Source organism: Hyperolius riggenbachi, chromosome 1, assembly GCF_040937935.1.
Source record: "Hyperolius riggenbachi isolate aHypRig1 chromosome 1, aHypRig1.pri, whole genome shotgun sequence".
In the NCBI taxonomy this organism is placed as follows: Eukaryota; Metazoa; Chordata; class Amphibia; order Anura; family Hyperoliidae; genus Hyperolius; species Hyperolius riggenbachi.
This window is the reverse complement of record NC_090646.1, coordinates 2519630-2538566: the sequence shown is the minus strand read 5'-3', so window position 1 is coordinate 2538566 and position 18937 is coordinate 2519630. Positions and strand designations below refer to the sequence as shown.

General features: G+C 56.5%; 1 protein-coding gene across 3 annotated transcripts in view; it reads left to right on the top strand.

The window, feature by feature from the left end:
• Window positions 1-18937, top strand: part of AUP1 (AUP1 lipid droplet regulating VLDL assembly factor) — a 70699-nt gene that overhangs the window by 17696 nt on the left and 34066 nt on the right. For all 3 annotated transcript variants that reach the window (XM_068273633.1, XM_068273640.1, XM_068273638.1), the window contains exons 4-6: window positions 1211-1355; window positions 13491-13678; window positions 13802-13874. In XM_068273633.1, coding sequence (XP_068129734.1) covers window positions 1211-1355; window positions 13491-13678; window positions 13802-13874 — 406 coding nt within the window. The remainder of the gene's footprint in view (window positions 1-1210; window positions 1356-13490; window positions 13679-13801; window positions 13875-18937) is intronic.

The following is an 18937-nucleotide window of genomic DNA, read 5'->3' as shown; positions in this document are numbered from 1 at the left end:
GGGGAGTAGCGGATGAAAGCTAGCTGTTCCTCGGGGGTGTAGCGGATGAAAGCTAGCTGTTCCTCGGGGGTGTAGCGGATGAAAGCTAGCTGTTCCTCGGGGGTGTAGCGGATGAAAGCTGGCTGTTCCTCGGGGGTTAGCGGATGAAAGCTAGCTGTTCCTCGGGGGGTTAGCGGATGAAAGCTAGCTGTTCCTCGGAGGTGTAGCGGATGAAAGCTAGCTGTTCCTCGGAGGTGTAGCGGATGAAAGCTAGCTGTTCCTCGGGGGTGTAGCTGATGAAAGCTAGCTGTTCCTCGGGGAGGGGGGTAGCGGATGAAAGCTAGCTGTTCCTCGGGGGGGGGGGGGGGGGGTAGCGGATGAAAGCTAGCTGTTCCGGGGGGGGGGGGGACGGAGGCTGTGGGCTTCGGCGAATGAAAGCCAGCTGTTCCTCGGGGGGCAGCGGATGAAAACTAGCTGTTCCTTGGGGGGGGGGGGTGGCGGATGAAAGCTAGCTGTTTCTCGGGGGGCTAGCGGATGAAAGCTAGCTGTTTCTCGGGGGTGTAGCGGATGAAAGCTAGCTGTTTCTCGGGGGTGTAGCGGATGAAAGCTAGCTGTTTCTTGGGGGTGTAGCGGATGAAAGCTAGCTGTTCCTCGGGGGAGTAGCGGATGAAAGCTAGCTGTTCCTCGGGGGTGTAGCGGATGAAAGCTAGCTGTTCCTCGGGGGTGTAGCGGGTGAAAGCTAGCTGTTCCCCGGGGGTGTAGCGGATGAAAGCTAGCTGTTCCTCGGGGGAGTAGCGGATGAAAGCTAGCTGTTCCTCGGTGGTGAAGCGGATGAAAGCTTGCTGTTCCCCGGGGGTGTAGCGGATGAAAGCTAGCTGTTCCTCGGGGAAGTAGCGGATGAAAACTGGCTGTTCCTCGGGGGAGTAGCTGATGAAAGCTAGCTGTTCCTCGGTGGTGAAGCGGATGAAAGCTAGCTGTTCCTCGGTGGTGAAGCGGATGAAAGCTAGCTGTTCCTCGGGAGTAGCTGATGAAAGCTAGCTGTTCCTCGGTGAAGGGGATGAAAGCTAGCTGTTCCTCGGGGGTGTAGCGGATGAAAGCTAGCTGTTCCTCGGTGGTGAAGCGGATGAAAGCTAGCTGTTCCTCGGGGGTGTAGCAGCTGCAATCTTTCTAGGAGGTGTGGCAGCTGAAATCTGGCTCTTCCTGATGGGTGTGGCTTTGTTGTTCCCTCCAGGCTTCTCATTCGTGTTATGAGCTCTGTTCTTGGTGTGGTCGTGAGTGAGAGTGAGCAGCGTGACCCCACCGCCCGGATCTACATTTCCAACCACAGAACTCATTTTGACCATAACATCCTTGGCCTCCTCGTCCCCTGCAGCACGGTGAGTGTCCCCGGCGTACGTAGCTAGAGTGCCCAGCTCCTCCTGTGATGACTGTGACTCCTCCTGCTCCTCCTACCTCTGTGACTCCTCCTGCCTCTGTGATGACTGTGACACCTTCTGCTCCTCCTGCCTCTGTGACACCCTCCTGCTTGTCCTGCCTCTGTGATCACTGTGACACCTTCTGCTTCTCCTGCCTCTGTGACTCCTGCCTCTGTGACTCCTCCTGCCTCTGTGACACCCTCCTGCTTCTCCTGCCTCTGTGACTCCTCCTGCCTCTGTGACACCCTCCTGCTCCTCCTGCCTCTGTGATCACTGTGACACCTGCTTCTCCTGCTTCTGTGATGACTGTGACACCTTCTGCTTCTCCTGCCTCTGTGACACCCTCCTGCTTCTCCTGCCTCTGTGATGACTGTGACACCTCCTGCTCCTCCTGCCTCTGTGATGACTGTGACGCCTCCTGCTCCTCCTGCCTCTGTGATGACTGACACCTCCTGCCTCTGTGATGACTGACACCTCCTGCCTCTGTGATGACTGTGACACCTCCTGCTCCTCCTGCCTCTGTGATGACTGACACCTCCTGCTCCTCCTGCCTCTGTGATGACTGTGACACCTCCTGCTCCTCCTGCCTCTGTGATGACTGTGACACCTTCTGCTTCTCCTGCCTCTGTGATGACTGTGACTCCTCCTGCCTCTGTGATGACTGTGACCCCCTCCTGCTCCTCCTACCTCTGTGATGACTGTGACCCCCTCCTGCTCCTCCTGCCTCTGTGATGACTGTGACTCCTCCTGCCTCTGTGATGACTGTGACACCTCCTGCTCCTCCTGCCTCTGTGATGACTGTGACACCTCCTGCTCCTCCTGCCTCTGTGATGACTGTGACACCTCCTGCTCCTCCTGCCTCTGTGATGACTGACACCTCCTGCTCCTCCTGCCTCTGTGATGACTGTGACCCCCTCCTGCTCCTCCTACCTCTGTGATGACTGTGACTCCTCCTGCCTCTGTGATGACTGTGACACCTCCTGCTCCTCCTGCCTCTGTGATGACTGACACCTCCTGCTCCTCCTGCCTCTGTGATGACTGTGACACCTCCTGCTCCTCCTGCCTCTGTGATGACTGACACCTCCTGCTTCTCCTGCCTCTGTGATGACTGTGACTCCCTCCTGCTCCTCCTACCTCTGTGATGACTGTGACACCTTCTACTTCTCCTGCCTCTGTGATGACTGTGACACCTTCTGCTTCTCCTGCCTCTGTGATGACTGACACTTTCTGCTTCTCCTGCCTCTGTGATGACTGTGACCCCCTCCTGCTCCTCCTACCTCTGTGATGACTGTGACTCCTCCTGCCTCTGTGATGACTGTGACACCTCCTGCTCCTCCTGCCTCTGTGATGACTGTGACACCTCCTGCTCCTCCTGCCTCTGTGATGACTGTGACACCTCCTGCTCCTCCTGCATCTGTGATGACTGACACCTCCTGCTCCTCCTGCCTCTGTGATGACTGTGACACCTCCTGCTCCTCCTGCCTCTGTGATGACTGTGACACCTTCTACTTCTCCTGCCTCTGTGATGATTGTGACCCCCTCCTGCTCCTCCTACCTCTGTGATGACTGTGACTTCTCCTGCCTCTGTGATGACTGTGACACCTCCTGCTCCTCCTGCCTCTGTGATGACTGACACCTCCTGCTCCTCCTGCCTCTGTGATGACTGTGACACCTCCTGCTCCTCCTGCCTCTGTGATGACTGTGACACCTCTTGCTCCTCCTGCCTCTGTGATGACTGTGACACCTTCTGCACCTCCTGCCTCTGTGATGACTGTGACACCTCCTGCTCCTCCTGCCTCTGTGATGACTGTGACACCTCCTGCTCCTCCTGCCTCTGTGATGACTGTGACACCTTCTGCACCTCCTGCCTCTGTGATGACTGTGACCCCCTCCTGCTCCTCCTACCTCTGCGAGGACTTTGAGGCCTCCTGCACCTCCTGCCTCTGTGATGACTGTGACACCTTCTGCTTCTCCTGCCTCTGTGATGACTGTGACCCCTCCTGCTCCTCCTCCCTCTGTGACACCTTCTGCTTTTCCTGCCTCTGTGACACCACCTGCTCCTCCTGCCTCTGTGATGACTGTGACACCTCCTGCTCCTCCTGCCTCTGTGATGACTGTGACACCTCCTGCTCCTCCTGCCTCTGTGATGACTGTGACACCTTCTGCTTCTCCTGCCTCTGTGATGACTGTGACCCCTGCTGCTCCTCCTCCCTCTGTGACACCTTCTGCTTTTCCTGCCTCTGTGACTCCTCCTGCTCCTCCTGCCTCTGTGATGACTGTGACACCTCCTGCTCCTCCTGCCTCTGTGATGACTGTGACCCCCTCCTGCTCCTCCTACCTCTGTGAGGACTTTGACGCCTCCTGCTCCTCCTGCCTCTGTGAGGATTGTGACACCTCCTGCTCCACCTACCTCTGTGATGACTGTGACACCTTCTGCACCTCCTGCCTCTGTGATGACTGTGACACCTCCTGCTCCTCCTCCCTCTGTGATGACTGTGACACCTCCTGCTCCTCCTGCCTCTGTGATGACTGTGACACCTCCTGCTCCTCCTCTCTCTGTGATGACTGACACCTTCTGCTTCTCCTGCCTCTGTGATGACTGACACCTCCTGCTCCTCTTGCCTCTGTGATGACTGACACCTCCTGCTCCTCTTGCCTCTGTGATGACTGTGACCCCTCCTGCTCCTCCTCCCTCTGTGACACCTTCTGCTTTTCCTGCCTCTGTGACACCTCCTGCTCCTCCTGCCTCTGTGATGACTGACACCTTCTGCTTCTCCTGCCTCTGTGATGACTGTGACCCCCTCCTGCTCCTCCTACCTCTGTGATGACTGTGACACCTTCTGCACCTCCTGCCTCTGTGATGACTGTGACACCTCCTGCTCCTCCTGCCTCTGTGATGACTGTGACACCTCCTGCTCCTCCTGCCTCTGTGATGACTGTGACACCTCCTGCTCCTCCTGCCTCTGTGATGACTGTGACACCTCCTGCTCCTCCTCTCTCTGTGATGACTGACACCTCCTGCTCCTCTTGCCTCTGTGATGACTGACACCTCCTGCTCCTCTTGCCTCTGTGATGACTGACACCTCCTGCTCCTCTTGCCTCTGTGATGACTGTGACACCTCCTGCTCCTCCTCCCTCTGTGACACCTTCTGCTTTTCCTGCCTCTGTGACACCTCCTGCTCCTCCTGCCTCTGTGATGACTGACACCTTCTGCTTCTCCTGCCTCTGTGATGACTGTGACCCCCTCCTGCTCCTCCTACCTCTGTGATGACTGTGACACCTTCTGCACCTCCTGCCTCTGTGACTCCTCCTGCCTCTGTGACACCCTCCTGCTTCTCCTGCCTCTGTGACACCTCCTGCTCCTCCTGCCTCTGTGATGACTGTGACACCTCCTGCTCCTCCTCTCTCTGTGATGACTGACACCTCCTGCTCCTCTTGCCTCTGTGATGACTGACACTTCCTGCTCCTCTTGCCTCTGTGATGACTGTGACACCTCCTGCTCCTCCTCCCTCTGTGACACCTTCTGCTTTTCCTGCCTCTGTGACACCTCCTGCTCCTCCTGCCTCTGTGATGACTGACACCTTCTGCTTCTCCTGCCTCTGTGATGACTGTGACCCCCTCCTGCTCCTCCTACCTCTGTGATGACTGTGACACCTTCTGCACCTCCTGCCTCTGTGACTCCTCCTGCCTCTGTGACACCCTCCTGCTTCTCCTGCCTCTGTGACACCTCCTGCTCCTCCTGCCTCTGTGATGACTGTGACACCTCCTGCTCCTCCTCTCTCTGTGATGACTGACACCTCCTGCTCCTCTTGCCTCTGTGATGACTGACACTTCCTGCTCCTCTTGCCTCTGTGATGACTGTGACACCTCCTGCTCCTCCTCCCTCTGTGACACCTTCTGCTTTTCCTGCCTCTGTGACACCTCCTGCTCCTCCTGCCTCTGTGATGACTGACACCTTCTGCTTCTCCTGCCTCTGTGATGACTGTGACCCCCTCCTGCTTCTCCTGCCTCTGTGATGACTGTGACACCTCCTGCTTCTCCTGCCTCTGTGACACCTCCTGCTCCTCCTGCCTCTGTGATGACTGTGACACCTCCTGCTCCTCCTGCCTCTGTGACACCTCCTGCTCCTCCTGCCTCTGTGATGACTGTGACCCCTCCTGCTCCTCCTCCCTCTGTGACACCTCCTGCTCCTCCTCCCTCTGTGATGACTGTGACCCCTCCTGCTCCTCCTCCCTCTGTGACACCTTCTGCTTTTCCTGCCTCTGTGACACCTCCTGCACCTCCTGCCTCTGTGATGACTGTGTTCATTTTTCTGCCTGTGTCACATGTGTATGTCCGCTAAAAGGAAGCTGTTACCTTGAGTTGCAGCTTGGGGCAAGGAAATGGCTCATTGGGCCACTAGCAGTCACCTTTGATCTGCTGTCTCAGATGTGATTGTCTGTGAAACTACATTTGCATTAAGTTCCTGGGGTAGCAGGGAACTGCTAATTAGACAGCCCATTGTCCCAGTATACAAACCAAGACTACCAGAGTCTGGGGGCAGTGGAAGCTAACACAGGAATGCTTGAAATTTACATATGACAGCCTACTGGAAGTGGGTGAAGAGTTTTGAAGTCCTTTTGATACAATTTTTACATGTGGAAATTAGAGCTATGGAAGGGTTTTGAAATCTCTGAAAGATCAAAAACGAACACAGGAAAGCCTTGAAATTCACATATCACAGCTAGCGCAGATGTGACAAGGGGCTCGGCAGACCGTGATGTCAATCTGGGAAATTGCGTTAGTTTTGGGGATGGAACATTAAATGCCCTAGGCCACCACGCGGACTATCTCAGCCTGGGACAGTCACAGATCATCTTCTCTTGGAGGTAGCGCGCTATGAGATTTCAAAACCCTTCCATAGCTCTAATTTCCACATGTAAAAATTGTATCAAAAGGACTTCAAAACTCTTCACCCACTTCCAGCTAGGGATGATCCCGAGCGAATCGGAAACGGCGTTCTCCCGCCAGCCACGTTCTAACCTACGCTGGTAACGTTATTTATTTCCCTTTTATATTTGCAACTTGTCTTGTTTTGTATCCTTGTAACTTTTATTTTGTAACATTTTACTTTGGTTTTGTAAATCTTTTGTATATATTATTTTCTGCATTGTTCCACTTTTTTCCTGGAATATTAAATCGTTATTTAATAAGTTTGACTTCTGTTGTACTAAACTAACACTCATAGCCTAGAAGGAGAGACTGCAGTGTAGCTTGCATTACAAGTCAGTGCCTGATGGTGCCGTGCTACTGTACGATTGTACTGTGTGTGTGTGGCGTTCCCGTATTCGGCCTAAAGCGCAAAGCTGACCTGAATACGAAAACGCAGATTGCGTGCAGATTACTCGACAGCAGAGTGGAAGTGTCTAGCGGCAGCTAGTGGTGGCAGTGAGAAGTGTTCTGAGGGGTCACAGCCTTGTTGTAGCTTGAATAAGGCTGCTCCCCGCTTGATCTGGTCAAACCCGCAGTCGGGAACCGTATACGCAGGCGTGCCGCGGAGCCGGTTCCTGACACCCACTCCTGCTCCTCCTGTCTCTGTGATGACTGTGACCCCCCTCCTGCTCCTCCTGCCTCTGTGATGACTGTTACCCCCTCCTGCCTCTGTGACACCTCCTGCTCCTCCTGCCTCTGTGACACCTCCTGCTCCTCCTGTCTCTGTGATGACTGTGACCCCCTCCTGCCTCTGTGACCCCCTCCTGCCTCTGTGACCCCCTCCTGCTCCTCCTGCCTCTGTGACCCCCTCCTTCTCCTCCTGCCTCTGTGACCCCCTCCTTCTCCTCCTGCCTCTGTGACCCCCTCCTGCTCCTCCTGCCTCTGTGAGGACTGTGACCCCCTCCTGCTCCTCCTGCCTCTGTGAGGACTGTGACCCCCTCCGGCTCCTCCTGCCTCTGTGATGACTGTGACGACACCTGCTCCTCCTGTCTCTGTGACACCTCCGGCTCCTCCTGTCTCTGTGACACCTCCGGCTCCTCCTGTCTCTGTGACACCTCCTGCTCCTCCTGTCTCTGTGATGACTGTGACCCCCTCCTGCTCCTCCTGCCTCTGTGACCCCCTCCTGCTCCTCCTGCCTCTGTGACCCCCTCCTGCTCCTCCTGCCTCTGTGACCCCCTCCTGCTCCTCCTGCCTCTGTGACCTCCTTTTGCCTCTGTGACCTCCTCCTGCCTCTGTGACCCCCTCCTGCTCTTCCTACCTCTGTGATGACTGTGACCCCCTCCTTCTCCTCCTACCTCTGTGAGGACTGTGACCCCCTCCTGCTCCTCCTGCCTCTGTGAGGACTGTGACCCCCTCCTGCCTCTGTGAGGACTGTGACCCCCTCCTGCCTCTGTGAGGACTGTGACCCCCTCCTGCTCCTCCTGTCTCTGTGAGGACTGTGACACCTCCTGCTCCTCCTGTCTCTGTGATGACTGTGACCCCTCCTGCTCCTCCTCCCTCTGTGACACCTTCTGCTTTTCCTGCCTCTGTGACACCTCCTGCTCCTCCTGCCTCTGTGATGACTGTGACCCCTCCTGCTCCTCCTGCCTCTGTGATGACTGTGACACCTCCTGCTCCTCCTGCCTCTGTGATGACTGTGTTCATTTTTCTGCCTGTGTCACATGTGTATGTCCGCTAAAAGGAAGCTGTTACCTTGAGTTGCAGCTTGGGGCAAGGAAATGGCTCATTGGGCCACTAGCAGTCACCTTTGATCTGCTGTCTCAGATGTGATTGTCTGTGAAACTACATTTGCATTAAGTTCCTGGGGTAGCAGGGAACTGCTAATTAGACAGCCCATTGTCCCAGTATACAAACCAAGACTACCAGAGTCTGGGGGCAGTGGAAGCTAACACAGGAATGCTTGAAATTTACATATGACAGCCTACTGGAAGTGGGTGAAGAGTTTTGAAGTCCTTTTGATACAATTTTTACATGTGGAAATTAGAGCTATGGAAGGGTTTTGAAATCTCTGAAAGATCAAAAACGAACACAGGAAAGCCTTGAAATTCACATATCACAGCTAGCGCAGATGTGACAAGGGGCTCGGCAGACCGTGATGTCAATCTGGGAAATTGCGTTAGTTTTGGGGATGGAACATTAAATGCCCTAGGCCACCACGCGGACTATCTCAGCCTGGGACAGTCACAGATCATCTTCTCTTGGAGGTAGCGCGCTATGAGATTTCAAAACCCTTCCATAGCTCTAATTTCCACATGTAAAAATTGTATCAAAAGGACTTCAAAACTCTTCACCCACTTCCAGCTAGGGATGATCCCGAGCGAATCGGAAACGGCGTTCTCCCGCCAGCCACGTTCTAACCTACGCTGGTAACGTTATTTATTTCCCTTTTATATTTGCAACTTGTCTTGTTTTGTATCCTTGTAACTTTTATTTTGTAACATTTTACTTTGGTTTTGTAAATCTTTTGTATATATTATTTTCTGCATTGTTCCACTTTTTTCCTGGAATATTAAATCGTTATTTAATAAGTTTGACTTCTGCTGTACTAAACTAACACTCATAGCCTAGAAGGAGAGACTGCAGTGTAGCTTGCATTACAAGTCAGTGCCTGATTGGGCCGTGCTACTGTACGATTGTACTGTGTGTGTGTGGCGTTCCCGTATTCGGCCTAAAGCGCAAAGCTGACCTGAATACGAAAACGCAGATTGCGTGCAGATTACTCGACAGCAGAGTGGAAGTGTCTAGCGGCAGCTAGTGGTGGCAGTGAGAAGTGTTCTGAGGGGTCACAGCCTTGTTGTAGCTTGAATAAGGCTGCTCCCCGCTTGATCTGGTCAAACCCGCAGTCGGGAACCGTATACGCAGGCGTGCCGCGGAGCCGGTTCCTGACACCCACTCCTGCTCCTCCTGTCTCTGTGATGACTGTGACCCCCCTCCTGCTCCTCCTGCCTCTGTGATGACTGTTACCCCCTCCTGCCTCTGTGACACCTCCTGCTCCTCCTGCCTCTGTGACACCTCCTGCTCCTCCTGTCTCTGTGATGACTGTGACCCCCTCCTGCCTCTGTGACCCCCTCCTGCCTCTGTGACCCCCTCCTGCTCCTCCTGCCTCTGTGACCCCCTCCTTCTCCTCCTGCCTCTGTGACCCCCTCCTGCTCCTCCTGCCTCTGTGAGGACTGTGACCCCCTCCTGCTCCTCCTGCCTCTGTGAGGACTGTGACCCCCTCCGGCTCCTCCTGCCTCTGTGATGACTGTGACGACACCTGCTCCTCCTGTCTCTGTGACACCTCCGGCTCCTCCTGTCTCTGTGACACCTCCGGCTCCTCCTGTCTCTGTGACACCTCCTGCTCCTTCTGTCTCTGTGATGACTGTGACCCCCTCCTGCTCCTCCTGCCTCTGTGACCCCCTCCTGCTCCTCCTGCCTCTGTGACCCCCTCCTGCTCCTCCTGCCTCTGTGACCTCCTTTTGCCTCTGTGACCTCCTCCTGCCTCTGTGACCCCCTCCTGCTCTTCCTACCTCTGTGATGACTGTGACCCCCCTCCTGCTCCTCCTGCCTCTGTGATGACTGTTACCCCCTCCTGCCTCTGTGACACCTCCTGCTCCTCCTGCCTCTGTGACACCTCCTGCTCCTCCTGTCTCTGTGATGACTGTGACCCCCTCCTGCCTCTGTGACCCCCTCCTGCCTCTGTGACCCCCTCCTGCTCCTCCTGCCTCTGTGACCCCCTCCTTCTCCTCCTGCCTCTGTGACCCCCTCCTGCTCCTCCTGCCTCTGTGAGGACTGTGACCCCCTCCTGCTCCTCCTGCCTCTGTGAGGACTGTGACCCCCTCCGGCTCCTCCTGCCTCTGTGATGACTGTGACGACACCTGCTCCTCCTGTCTCTGTGACACCTCCGGCTCCTCCTGTCTCTGTGACACCTCCGGCTCCTCCTGTCTCTGTGACACCTCCTGCTCCTCCTGTCTCTGTGATGACTGTGACCCCCTCCTGCTCCTCCTGCCTCTGTGACCCCCTCCTGCTCCTCCTGCCTCTGTGACCCCCTCCTGCTCCTCCTGCCTCTGTGACCTCCTTTTGCCTCTGTGACCTCCTCCTGCCTCTGTGACCCCCTCCTGCTCTTCCTACCTCTGTGATGACTGTGACCCCCTCCTTCTCCTCCTACCTCTGTGAGGACTGTGACCCCCTCCTGCTCCTCCTGCCTCTGTGAGGACTGTGACCCCCTCCTGCCTCTGTGAGGACTGTGACCCCCTCCTGCCTCTGTGAGGACTGTGACCCCCTCCTGCTCCTCCTGTCTCTGTGAGGACTGTGACACCTCCTGCTCCTCCTGTCTCTGTGATGACTGTGACCCCTCCTGCTCCTCCTGTCTCTGTGATGACTGTGACACCTTCTGCTTCTCCTGCCTCTGTGAGGACTGTGACACCTTCTGCTTCTCCTGCCTCTGTGATGACACTGACACCTTCTGCTTCTCCTGCCTCTGTGATGACTGTGACACCTTCTGCTTCTCCTTCCTCTGTGATGACTGTGACACCTTCTGCTTCTCCTGCCTCTGTGATGACTGTGACACCTCCTGCTCCTCCTGCCTCTGTGATGACTGACACCTCCTACTCCTCCTGCCTCTGTGATGACTGTGACACCTCCTGCCTCTGTGATGACTGTGACACCTCCTGCCTCTGTGATGACTGTGACACCTCCTGCCTCTGTGATGACTGTGACACCTCCTGCCTCTGTGATGACTGTGACACCTCCTACCTCTGTGATGACTGTGACACCTCCTGCTCCTCCTACATCTGTCACACCTCCTGCTCCTCCTGACTCTGTGACACCTCCCTCTCCTCCTGCCTCTGTGACACCTCCTGCTCCTCCTGCCTCTGTGACACCTCCTGCTCCTCCTGCCTCTGTGACACCTCCTGCTCCTCCTGCCTCTGTGACACCTCCTGCACCTCCTGCCTCTGTGACACCTCCAGCACCTCCTGCCTCTGTGACACCTCCAGCACCTCCTGCCTCTGTGATGACTGTGACCCCCTCCTGCTCCTCCTGCCTCTGTGATGACTGTGACCCCCTCCTGCTCCTCCTGCCTCTGTGATGACTGTGACACCTCCTGCACCTCCTGCCTCTGTGATGACTGTGACACCTCCTGCCTCTCCTGCCTCTGTGATGACTGACACCTCCTGCTCCTCCTGCCTCTGTGATGACTGTGACCCCCCCCCCCTCCGGCTCCTCCTGCCTCTGTGAGGACTTTGATCCCCCTCCTGCTCCTACTGCCTCTGTGACGCCTCCTGCTCCTACTGCCTCTGTGACGCCTCCTGCTCCTACTGCCTCTGTGACGCCTCCTGCTCCTACTGCCTCTGTGACGCCTCCTGCTCCTACTGCCTCTGTGACGCCTCCTGCTCCTACTGCCTCTGTGATGCCTCCTGCTCCTACTGCCTCTGTGACGCCTCCTGCTCCTACTGCCTCTGTGACGCCTCCTGCTCCTACTGCCTCTGTGACGCCTCCTGCTCCTACTGCCTCTGTGACGCCTCCTGCTCCTACTGCCTCTGTGATGCCTCCTGCTCCTACTGCCTCTGTGATGACTGACCCGTCACACGCACCCTAGTGGCCGGACCGCACATTGTCTTCCAATCGGTTTCAGCACACAGACCATGCAATCTGTGGTCGCAATCGGTGCGCAGAAACCGCTGGAATTTTGGCAGCAGACAAACTAGAAGGAAGCTTGTGAGTTACAGTAACACAAATTACACACTATTTCAGGGTATAACTGCCACCACTCCTACAGAAGGACAGGAGACCTTAATACACTGATACTAATACCTGCAAATAAAACGGTTAAACACACTCTATTTTATCTAGCTATCAACAGTAGTAGCGACTCTTCAGAAGGCTAGGATTCGGTTTGTGCGGCTGAATAGCAGGGGTAGCTGAACAAATAAATGACTTTTTAGAAGTCTTTTATTATAAATGGAATATATACAGAAAATCATTAAAATCAACAATTATAGAGACAATAGTAGCACAGTATAAAAATAAAAAGGGAAGAAAATACGTATACTTAAGGTCAGGTGAAAATATGTCCTTTCTGGGAAAAACACGTGAAGTTTCTTTGTTTCCAGAACAAAGTTAAAACAAATATGGCTGCTGCTCGTCCTCAGAGCAGCAGCATGCTCCCATGAAGATGGAATTCGGAGGACTAAGGGAGGGGTCCCTGGCAAGTTCTTTTGAATGACCCACATTTTTGGGTGGGGTCTCAGGTTCAGCCCAGGGGCTGGACAGGGTGCGGTTAACCTCCTGGGTGGGTTTCTTGTGCCCACCAAATATGACATTTTCCATATCTCAGCTCGCGCTTCCCGCACACACGTAACAGTCACAGATTCATATTCCTCAGAATAGGACAGTTCATATGACATCAAACTTGGTTGCTGTCGCATGTTCGGTTACAAAGTAGCGGAATACCTCGGGTTCCGGGTATGTCAGTGGCCTCAATTTAATATTAAAATATTCACCAGATCCGGACCAGCAGAGTGAGATAACTTCCATACCTCTCATATAAACGGTATTCCTTAAACAGGCTAAAAATCATAAACTCCATGTGTTCCTAAGGCTGGCTACTCGGCTCCGCTGTGTCTAAGCCCTGCTGTTTGGGAAGATAGCTTTGCTGGAGCTCACCAAATGGTATTCTTTAAAGGGCATGTTCACACTTGGGTGTCACTGCCCATGAAGGAACTTCTTTTGATCAAGTTAATTTAAACAAACATGCCTTCATTGGTCAACAAACATACTTCATGAAAAGAGTACCTCTAGCAGCTATGTAAGCCAGAGACCCCAGGCTCACACCCTGCGGTACCTAGACATAAGATTTTGATCTGGCACGTCAACGACAATCGGTGCAGCAAACCAGTTGCGATCTCTTTTCTCACGGCTCTTCCGTGACAACCCCCTCCTGCTCCTCCTGCCTCTGTGATGACTGTGACCCCTTCCTGCTTCTGTGCTGACCCGCATTAGTGTGGTGTAATGTGTCTGAAGCTCCACCCCGTTATGGTGTCACATGGTGCTGTGCGGTGTAATGTGTGAAGCTCCGCCCCGTTATGGCGTCACATGATGCTGTGTGACTGCACTATCCTCATCCCGTGTCTTGTGTCTCCACAGCCGTCTCTCTCCTGCCCCCCAGGCTTCCTGTGCTGGGCTCGAGGTTTCCTGGAACTTGGAGCACCGGGGAGCCGCTCTCAGCTCCTGGAGTCGCTGAAACACTACCTGTCACAGTCCGGAAGTCCCCCGCTACTTCTATTCCCCGAAGAGGGAATGACAAACGGCAGAGCTGGGCTGCTGCACTTCAGGTACTGCCAGCAGGGGGAGACATCTGTGCTATCTGATTGGGCAGTGACATAACGGTGTGTAGGAGGAGTCAACACCTTTTAGTTACGCCTCCTTATGTCATTTCTATCTCTTCTCGTCAACAGCTCCTGGCCGTTCTCCCTGTCAGACTGTGTTCAGCCGCTGAGCCTCCGTGTGAGCCGACCGCTTCTGTCCCCGGTGAGTGTTCCTCCCTCTATCCTGTCACCGCTGTGTCCCGCCCCCTGTCCCTCCCTCTATCCTGTCACCGCTGTGTCCCGCCCCCTGCCCCTCCCTCTATCCTGTCACCACTGTGTCTCGCCCCTGTCCCTCCCTCTATCCTGTCACCACTGAGTGTCCCGCCCCTGTCCCTCCCTTTATCCTGTCACCACTGAGTGTCCCTCCCCCTTTCCCTCCCTCTATCCTGTCACCACTGAGTGTCCCACCCCTGTCCCTCCCTCTATCCTGTCACCACTGAGTGTCCCTCCCCCTGCCCTTCCCTCTATCCTGTCACCACTGAGTGTCCCTCCCCCTGCCCTTCCCTCTATCCTGTCACCACTGAGTGTCCCTCCCTCTATCCTGTCACCACTAACTGTTCTGCCACTGCCCCTCCCTCTATCCTGTCACCACTGAGTGTCCCGCCCCTGTCCCTCCCACTATCCTGTCACCACTGAGTGTCTGGGCCCTGTCCCTCCCCCTGTCCTGTCACCACTGTGTCCCTCCCTCTATCCTGTCACCACTGTGTCCCGCCCCGTCCCTCCCTCTATCCTGTCACCACTAAGTGTCCCGCCCCGTCCCTCCCTCTATCCTGTCACCACTGAGTGTCCCGCCCCTGTCCCTCCCTCTATCCTGTCACCACTGAGTGTCCCGCCCCTGTCCCTCCCTCTATCCTGTCACCACTGAGTGTCCCGCCCCTGTCCCTCCCTCTATCCTGTCACCACTGAGTGTCCCGCCCCTGTCCCTCCCTCTATCCTGTCACCACTGAGTGTCCCGCCCCGTCCCTCCCTCTATCCTGTCACCACTGAGTGTCCCGTCCCTGTCCCTCCCTCTATCCTGTCACTACTGAGTGTCCCGCCCCTGTCCCTCCCTCTATCCTGTCACTACTGAGTGCCCCGCCCCTGTCCCTCCCTCTATCCTGTTACCACTGAGTGTCCCGCCCCTGTCCCTCCCTCTATCCTGTTACCACTGAGTGTCCCGCCCCTGTCACTCCCTCTATCCTGTTACCACTGAGTGTCCCGCCCCTGTCCCTCCCTCTATCCTGTCACCACTGAGTGTCCCGCCCCTGTCCCTCCCTCTATCCTGTCACCACTGAGTGTCCCGCCCCTGTCCCTCCCTCTATCCTGTCACCACTGAGTGTCCCGCCCCTGTCCCTCCCTCTATCCTGTCACCACTGAGTGTCCCGCCCCTGTCCCTCCCTCTATCCTGTCACCACTGAGTGTCCCGCCCCTGTCCCTCCCTCTATCCTGTCACCACTGAGTGTCCCGCCCCTGTCCCTCCCTCTATCCTGTCACCACTGAGTGTCCCACCCCTGTCCCTCCCTCAATCCTGTCACCACTGAGTATCCCACCCCTGTCCCTCCCTCAATCCTGTCACCACTGTGTGTCCCCTCCCCTGTCCCTCCCTCTATCCTGTCACCACTGAGTGTCCCACCCCTGTCCCTCCCTCAATCCTGTCACCACTGAGTGTCCCGACCCTGTCCCTCCCTCAATCCTGTCACCACTGAGTGTCCCTCCCCCTGCCCTTCCCTCTATCCTGTCACCACTAAGTGTCCCTCCCCCTGTCCCTCCCCCTATCCTGTCACCACTGTCTCGCCCCTGTCCCTCCCTCTATCCTGTCACCACTGTCTCGCCCCTGTCCCTCCCTCTATCCTGTCACTACAGAGTGTCCCGCCCCTGTCCCTCCCTCTATCCTGTCACCACTGAGTGTCCCGCCCCTGTCCCTCCCTCTATCCTGTCACCACTGAGTGTCCCGCCCCATCCCTCCCTCTATCCTGTCACCACTAAGTGTCCCGCCCCTGCCCCTCCCTCTATTCTGTCACCACTGAGTGTCCCTCCCTCTATCCTGTCACCACTGAGTGTCCCTCCCTCTATCCTGTCACCACTGAGTGTCCCTCCCTCTATCCTGTCACCACTGAGTGTCCCGCCCCTGTCCCTCCCTCTATCCTGTCACTACTGAGTGTCCCGCCCCTGTCCCTCCATCTATCCTGTCACCACTGAGTGTCCCGCCCCTGTCCCTCCCTCTATCCTGTCACCACTGAGTGTCCCGCCCCTGTCCCTCCCTCTATCCTGTCACCACTGAGTGTCCCGCCCCTGTCCCTCCCTCTATCCTGTCACCACTGAGTGTTCCGCCGCTGTCCCTCCCTCTATCCTGTCACCACTGAGTGTCCCGCCCCTGTCCCTCCCTCTATCCTGTCACCACTGAGTGTCCCGCCCCTGTCCCTCCCTCTATCCTGTCACCACTGAGTGTCCCGCCCCTGTCCCTCCCTCTATCCTGTCACCACTGAGTGTTCCGCCGCTGTCCCTCCCTCTATCCTGTCACCACTGAGTGTCCCGCCTCTGTCCCTCCCTCTATCCTGTCACCACTCACCACTGTGTCCCTCCCACTATCCTGTCACCACTGAGTGTCCGGGCCCTGTCCCTCCCCCTGTCCTGTCACCACTGTGTTCCGCCCCTGTCCCCCGTGTCCTGTCACCACTGTGTCCCTCCCACTTTCCTGTCACCACTGTGTCCCTCCCTATCCCTCCCTCTATCCTGTCACCACTGAGTGTCCCTCCCTCTATCCTGTCACCACTGAGTGTCCCGCCCCTGTCCCTCCCTCTATCCGGTCACCACTGAGTGTCCCGCCCCTGTCCCTCCCTCTATCCTGTCACCACTTAGTGTCCCTCCCCATCCCTCCCTCTATCCTGTCACCACTGAGTGTCCCTCCCTCTATCCTGTCACCACTGAGTGTCCCTCCCTCTATCCTGTCACCACTGAGTGTCCCTCCCTCTATCCTGTCACCACTGAGTGTCCCGCCCCATCCCTCCCTCTATCCTGTCACCACTAAGTGTCCCGCCCCTGCCCCTCCCTCTATTCTGTCACCACTGAGTGTCCCGCCCCTGCCCCTCCCTCTATTCTGTCACCACTGAGTGTCCCTCCCTCTATCCTGTCACCACTGAGTGTCCCTCCCTCTATCCTGTCACCACTGAGTGTCCCTCCCTCTATCCTGTCACCACTGAGTGTCCCGCCCCTGTCCCTCCCTCTATCCTGTCACCACTGAGTGTCCCGCCCCTGTCCCTCCCTCTATCCTGTCACCACTGTGTCCCGCCCCTGTCCCTCCCTCTATCCTGTCACCACTGAGTGTCCCGCCCCTGTCCCTCCCTCTATCCTGTCACCACTGTGTCCCGCCCCTGTCCCTCCCTCTATCCTGTCACCACTGAGTGTCCCTCCCTCTATCCTGTCACCACTAAGTGTCCCGCCCCTGTCCCTCCCTCTATCCTGTCACTACTAAGTGTTCTGCAGCTCCCTCTATCCTGTCACCACTAAGTGTCCCGCCCCTGTCCCTCCCTCTATTCTGTCACCACTGAGTGTCCCTCCCTCTATCCTGTCACCACTGAGTGTCTGGGCCCTGTCCCTCCCCCTGTCCTGTCACCACTGTGTCCCGCCCGTGTCCTGTCACCACTGTGTCCCTCCCACTTTCCTGTCACCACTGTGTCCCTCCCCATCCCTCCCTCTATCCTGTCACCACTAAGTGTCCCGCCCCTGTCCCTCCCCCTGTCCTTTCACCACTGTGTCCCTCCCTCTATCCTGTCACCACTGAGTGTCCCTCCCCCTGCCCCTCCCTCTATCCTGTCAACACTGAGTGTTCTGCCCCTGTCCCTCCCTCTATCCTGTCACCACTGAGTGTCCTGCCCCTGCCCCTCCCTCTATCCTGTCACCACTGAGTGTCCCGCCCCTGCCCCTCCCTCTATCCTGTCACCACTGAGTGTCCCGCCACTGCCCCTCCCTCTATCCTGTCACCACTGAGTGTCCCTCCCTCTATCCTGTCACCACGGAGTGTCCCGCCCCCTGCCCCTCCCTCTATCCTGTCACCACTGTGTCCCTCCCACTATTCTGTCACCACTGAGTGTCCCGCCCCGTCCCTCCCTCTATCCTGTCACCACTGAGTGTCCCTCCCTCTATCCTGTCACCACTGAGTGTCTGGGCCCTGTCCCTCCCCCTGTCCTGTCACCACTGTGTCTCGCCCCTGCCCCTCCCTCTATCCTGTCACCACTGAGTGTCTCGCCCCTGTCCCTCCCTCTATCCTGTCACCACTGAGTGTCCCGCCCCTGTCCCTCCCTCTATCCTGTCACCACTGAGTGTCCCTCCCTCTATCCTGTCACCACTAAGTTTTCTGCCCCTCCCTCTATCCTGTCACCACTAAGTGTTCTGCCCCTCCCTCTATCCTGTCACCACTAAGTGTTCTGCCCCTCCCTCTATCCTGTCACCCCTAAGTGTTCTGCCCCTCCCTCTATCCTGTCACCACTAAGTGTTCTGCCCCTCCCTCTATCCTGTCACCACTAAGTGTTCTGCCCCTCCCTCTATCCTGTCACCACTAAGTGTTCTGCCCCTCCCTCTATCCTGTCACCACTAAGTGTTCTGCCCCTCCCTCTATCCTGTCACCACTAAGTGTTCTGCCCCTCCCTCTATCCTGTCACCACTAAGTGTTCTGCCCCTCCCTCTATCCTGTCACCACTGAGTGTTCTGCCCCTCCCTCTATCCTGTCACCACTAAGTGTTCTGCCCCTCCCTCTATCCTGTCACCACTAAGTGTTCTGCCCCTCCCTCTATCCTGTCTCCACTAAGTGTTCTGCCCCTCCCTCTATCCTGTCACCACTAAGTGTTCTGCCCCTCCCTCTATCCTGTCACCACTAAGTGTTCTGCCCCTCCCTCTATCCTGTCACCACTGAGTGTTCTGCCCCTCCCTCTATCCTGTCACCACTGAGTGTCCCGCCCCTGTCCCTCCCTCTATCCTGTCACCACTGTGTCCCTCCCCTGTCCCTCCCTCTATCCTGTCACCACTGAGTGTCTGGGCCCTGTCCCTCCCCCTGTCCTGTCACCACTGTGTCCCGCCCGTGTCCTGTCACCACTGTGTCCCTCCCACTTTCCTGTCACCACTGTGTCCCTCCCCATCCCTCCCTCTATCCTGTCACCACTAAGTGTCCCGCCCCTGTCCCTCCCCCTGTCCTTTCACCACTGTGTCCCTCCCTCTATCCTGTCACCACTGAGTGTCCCTCCCCCTGCCCCT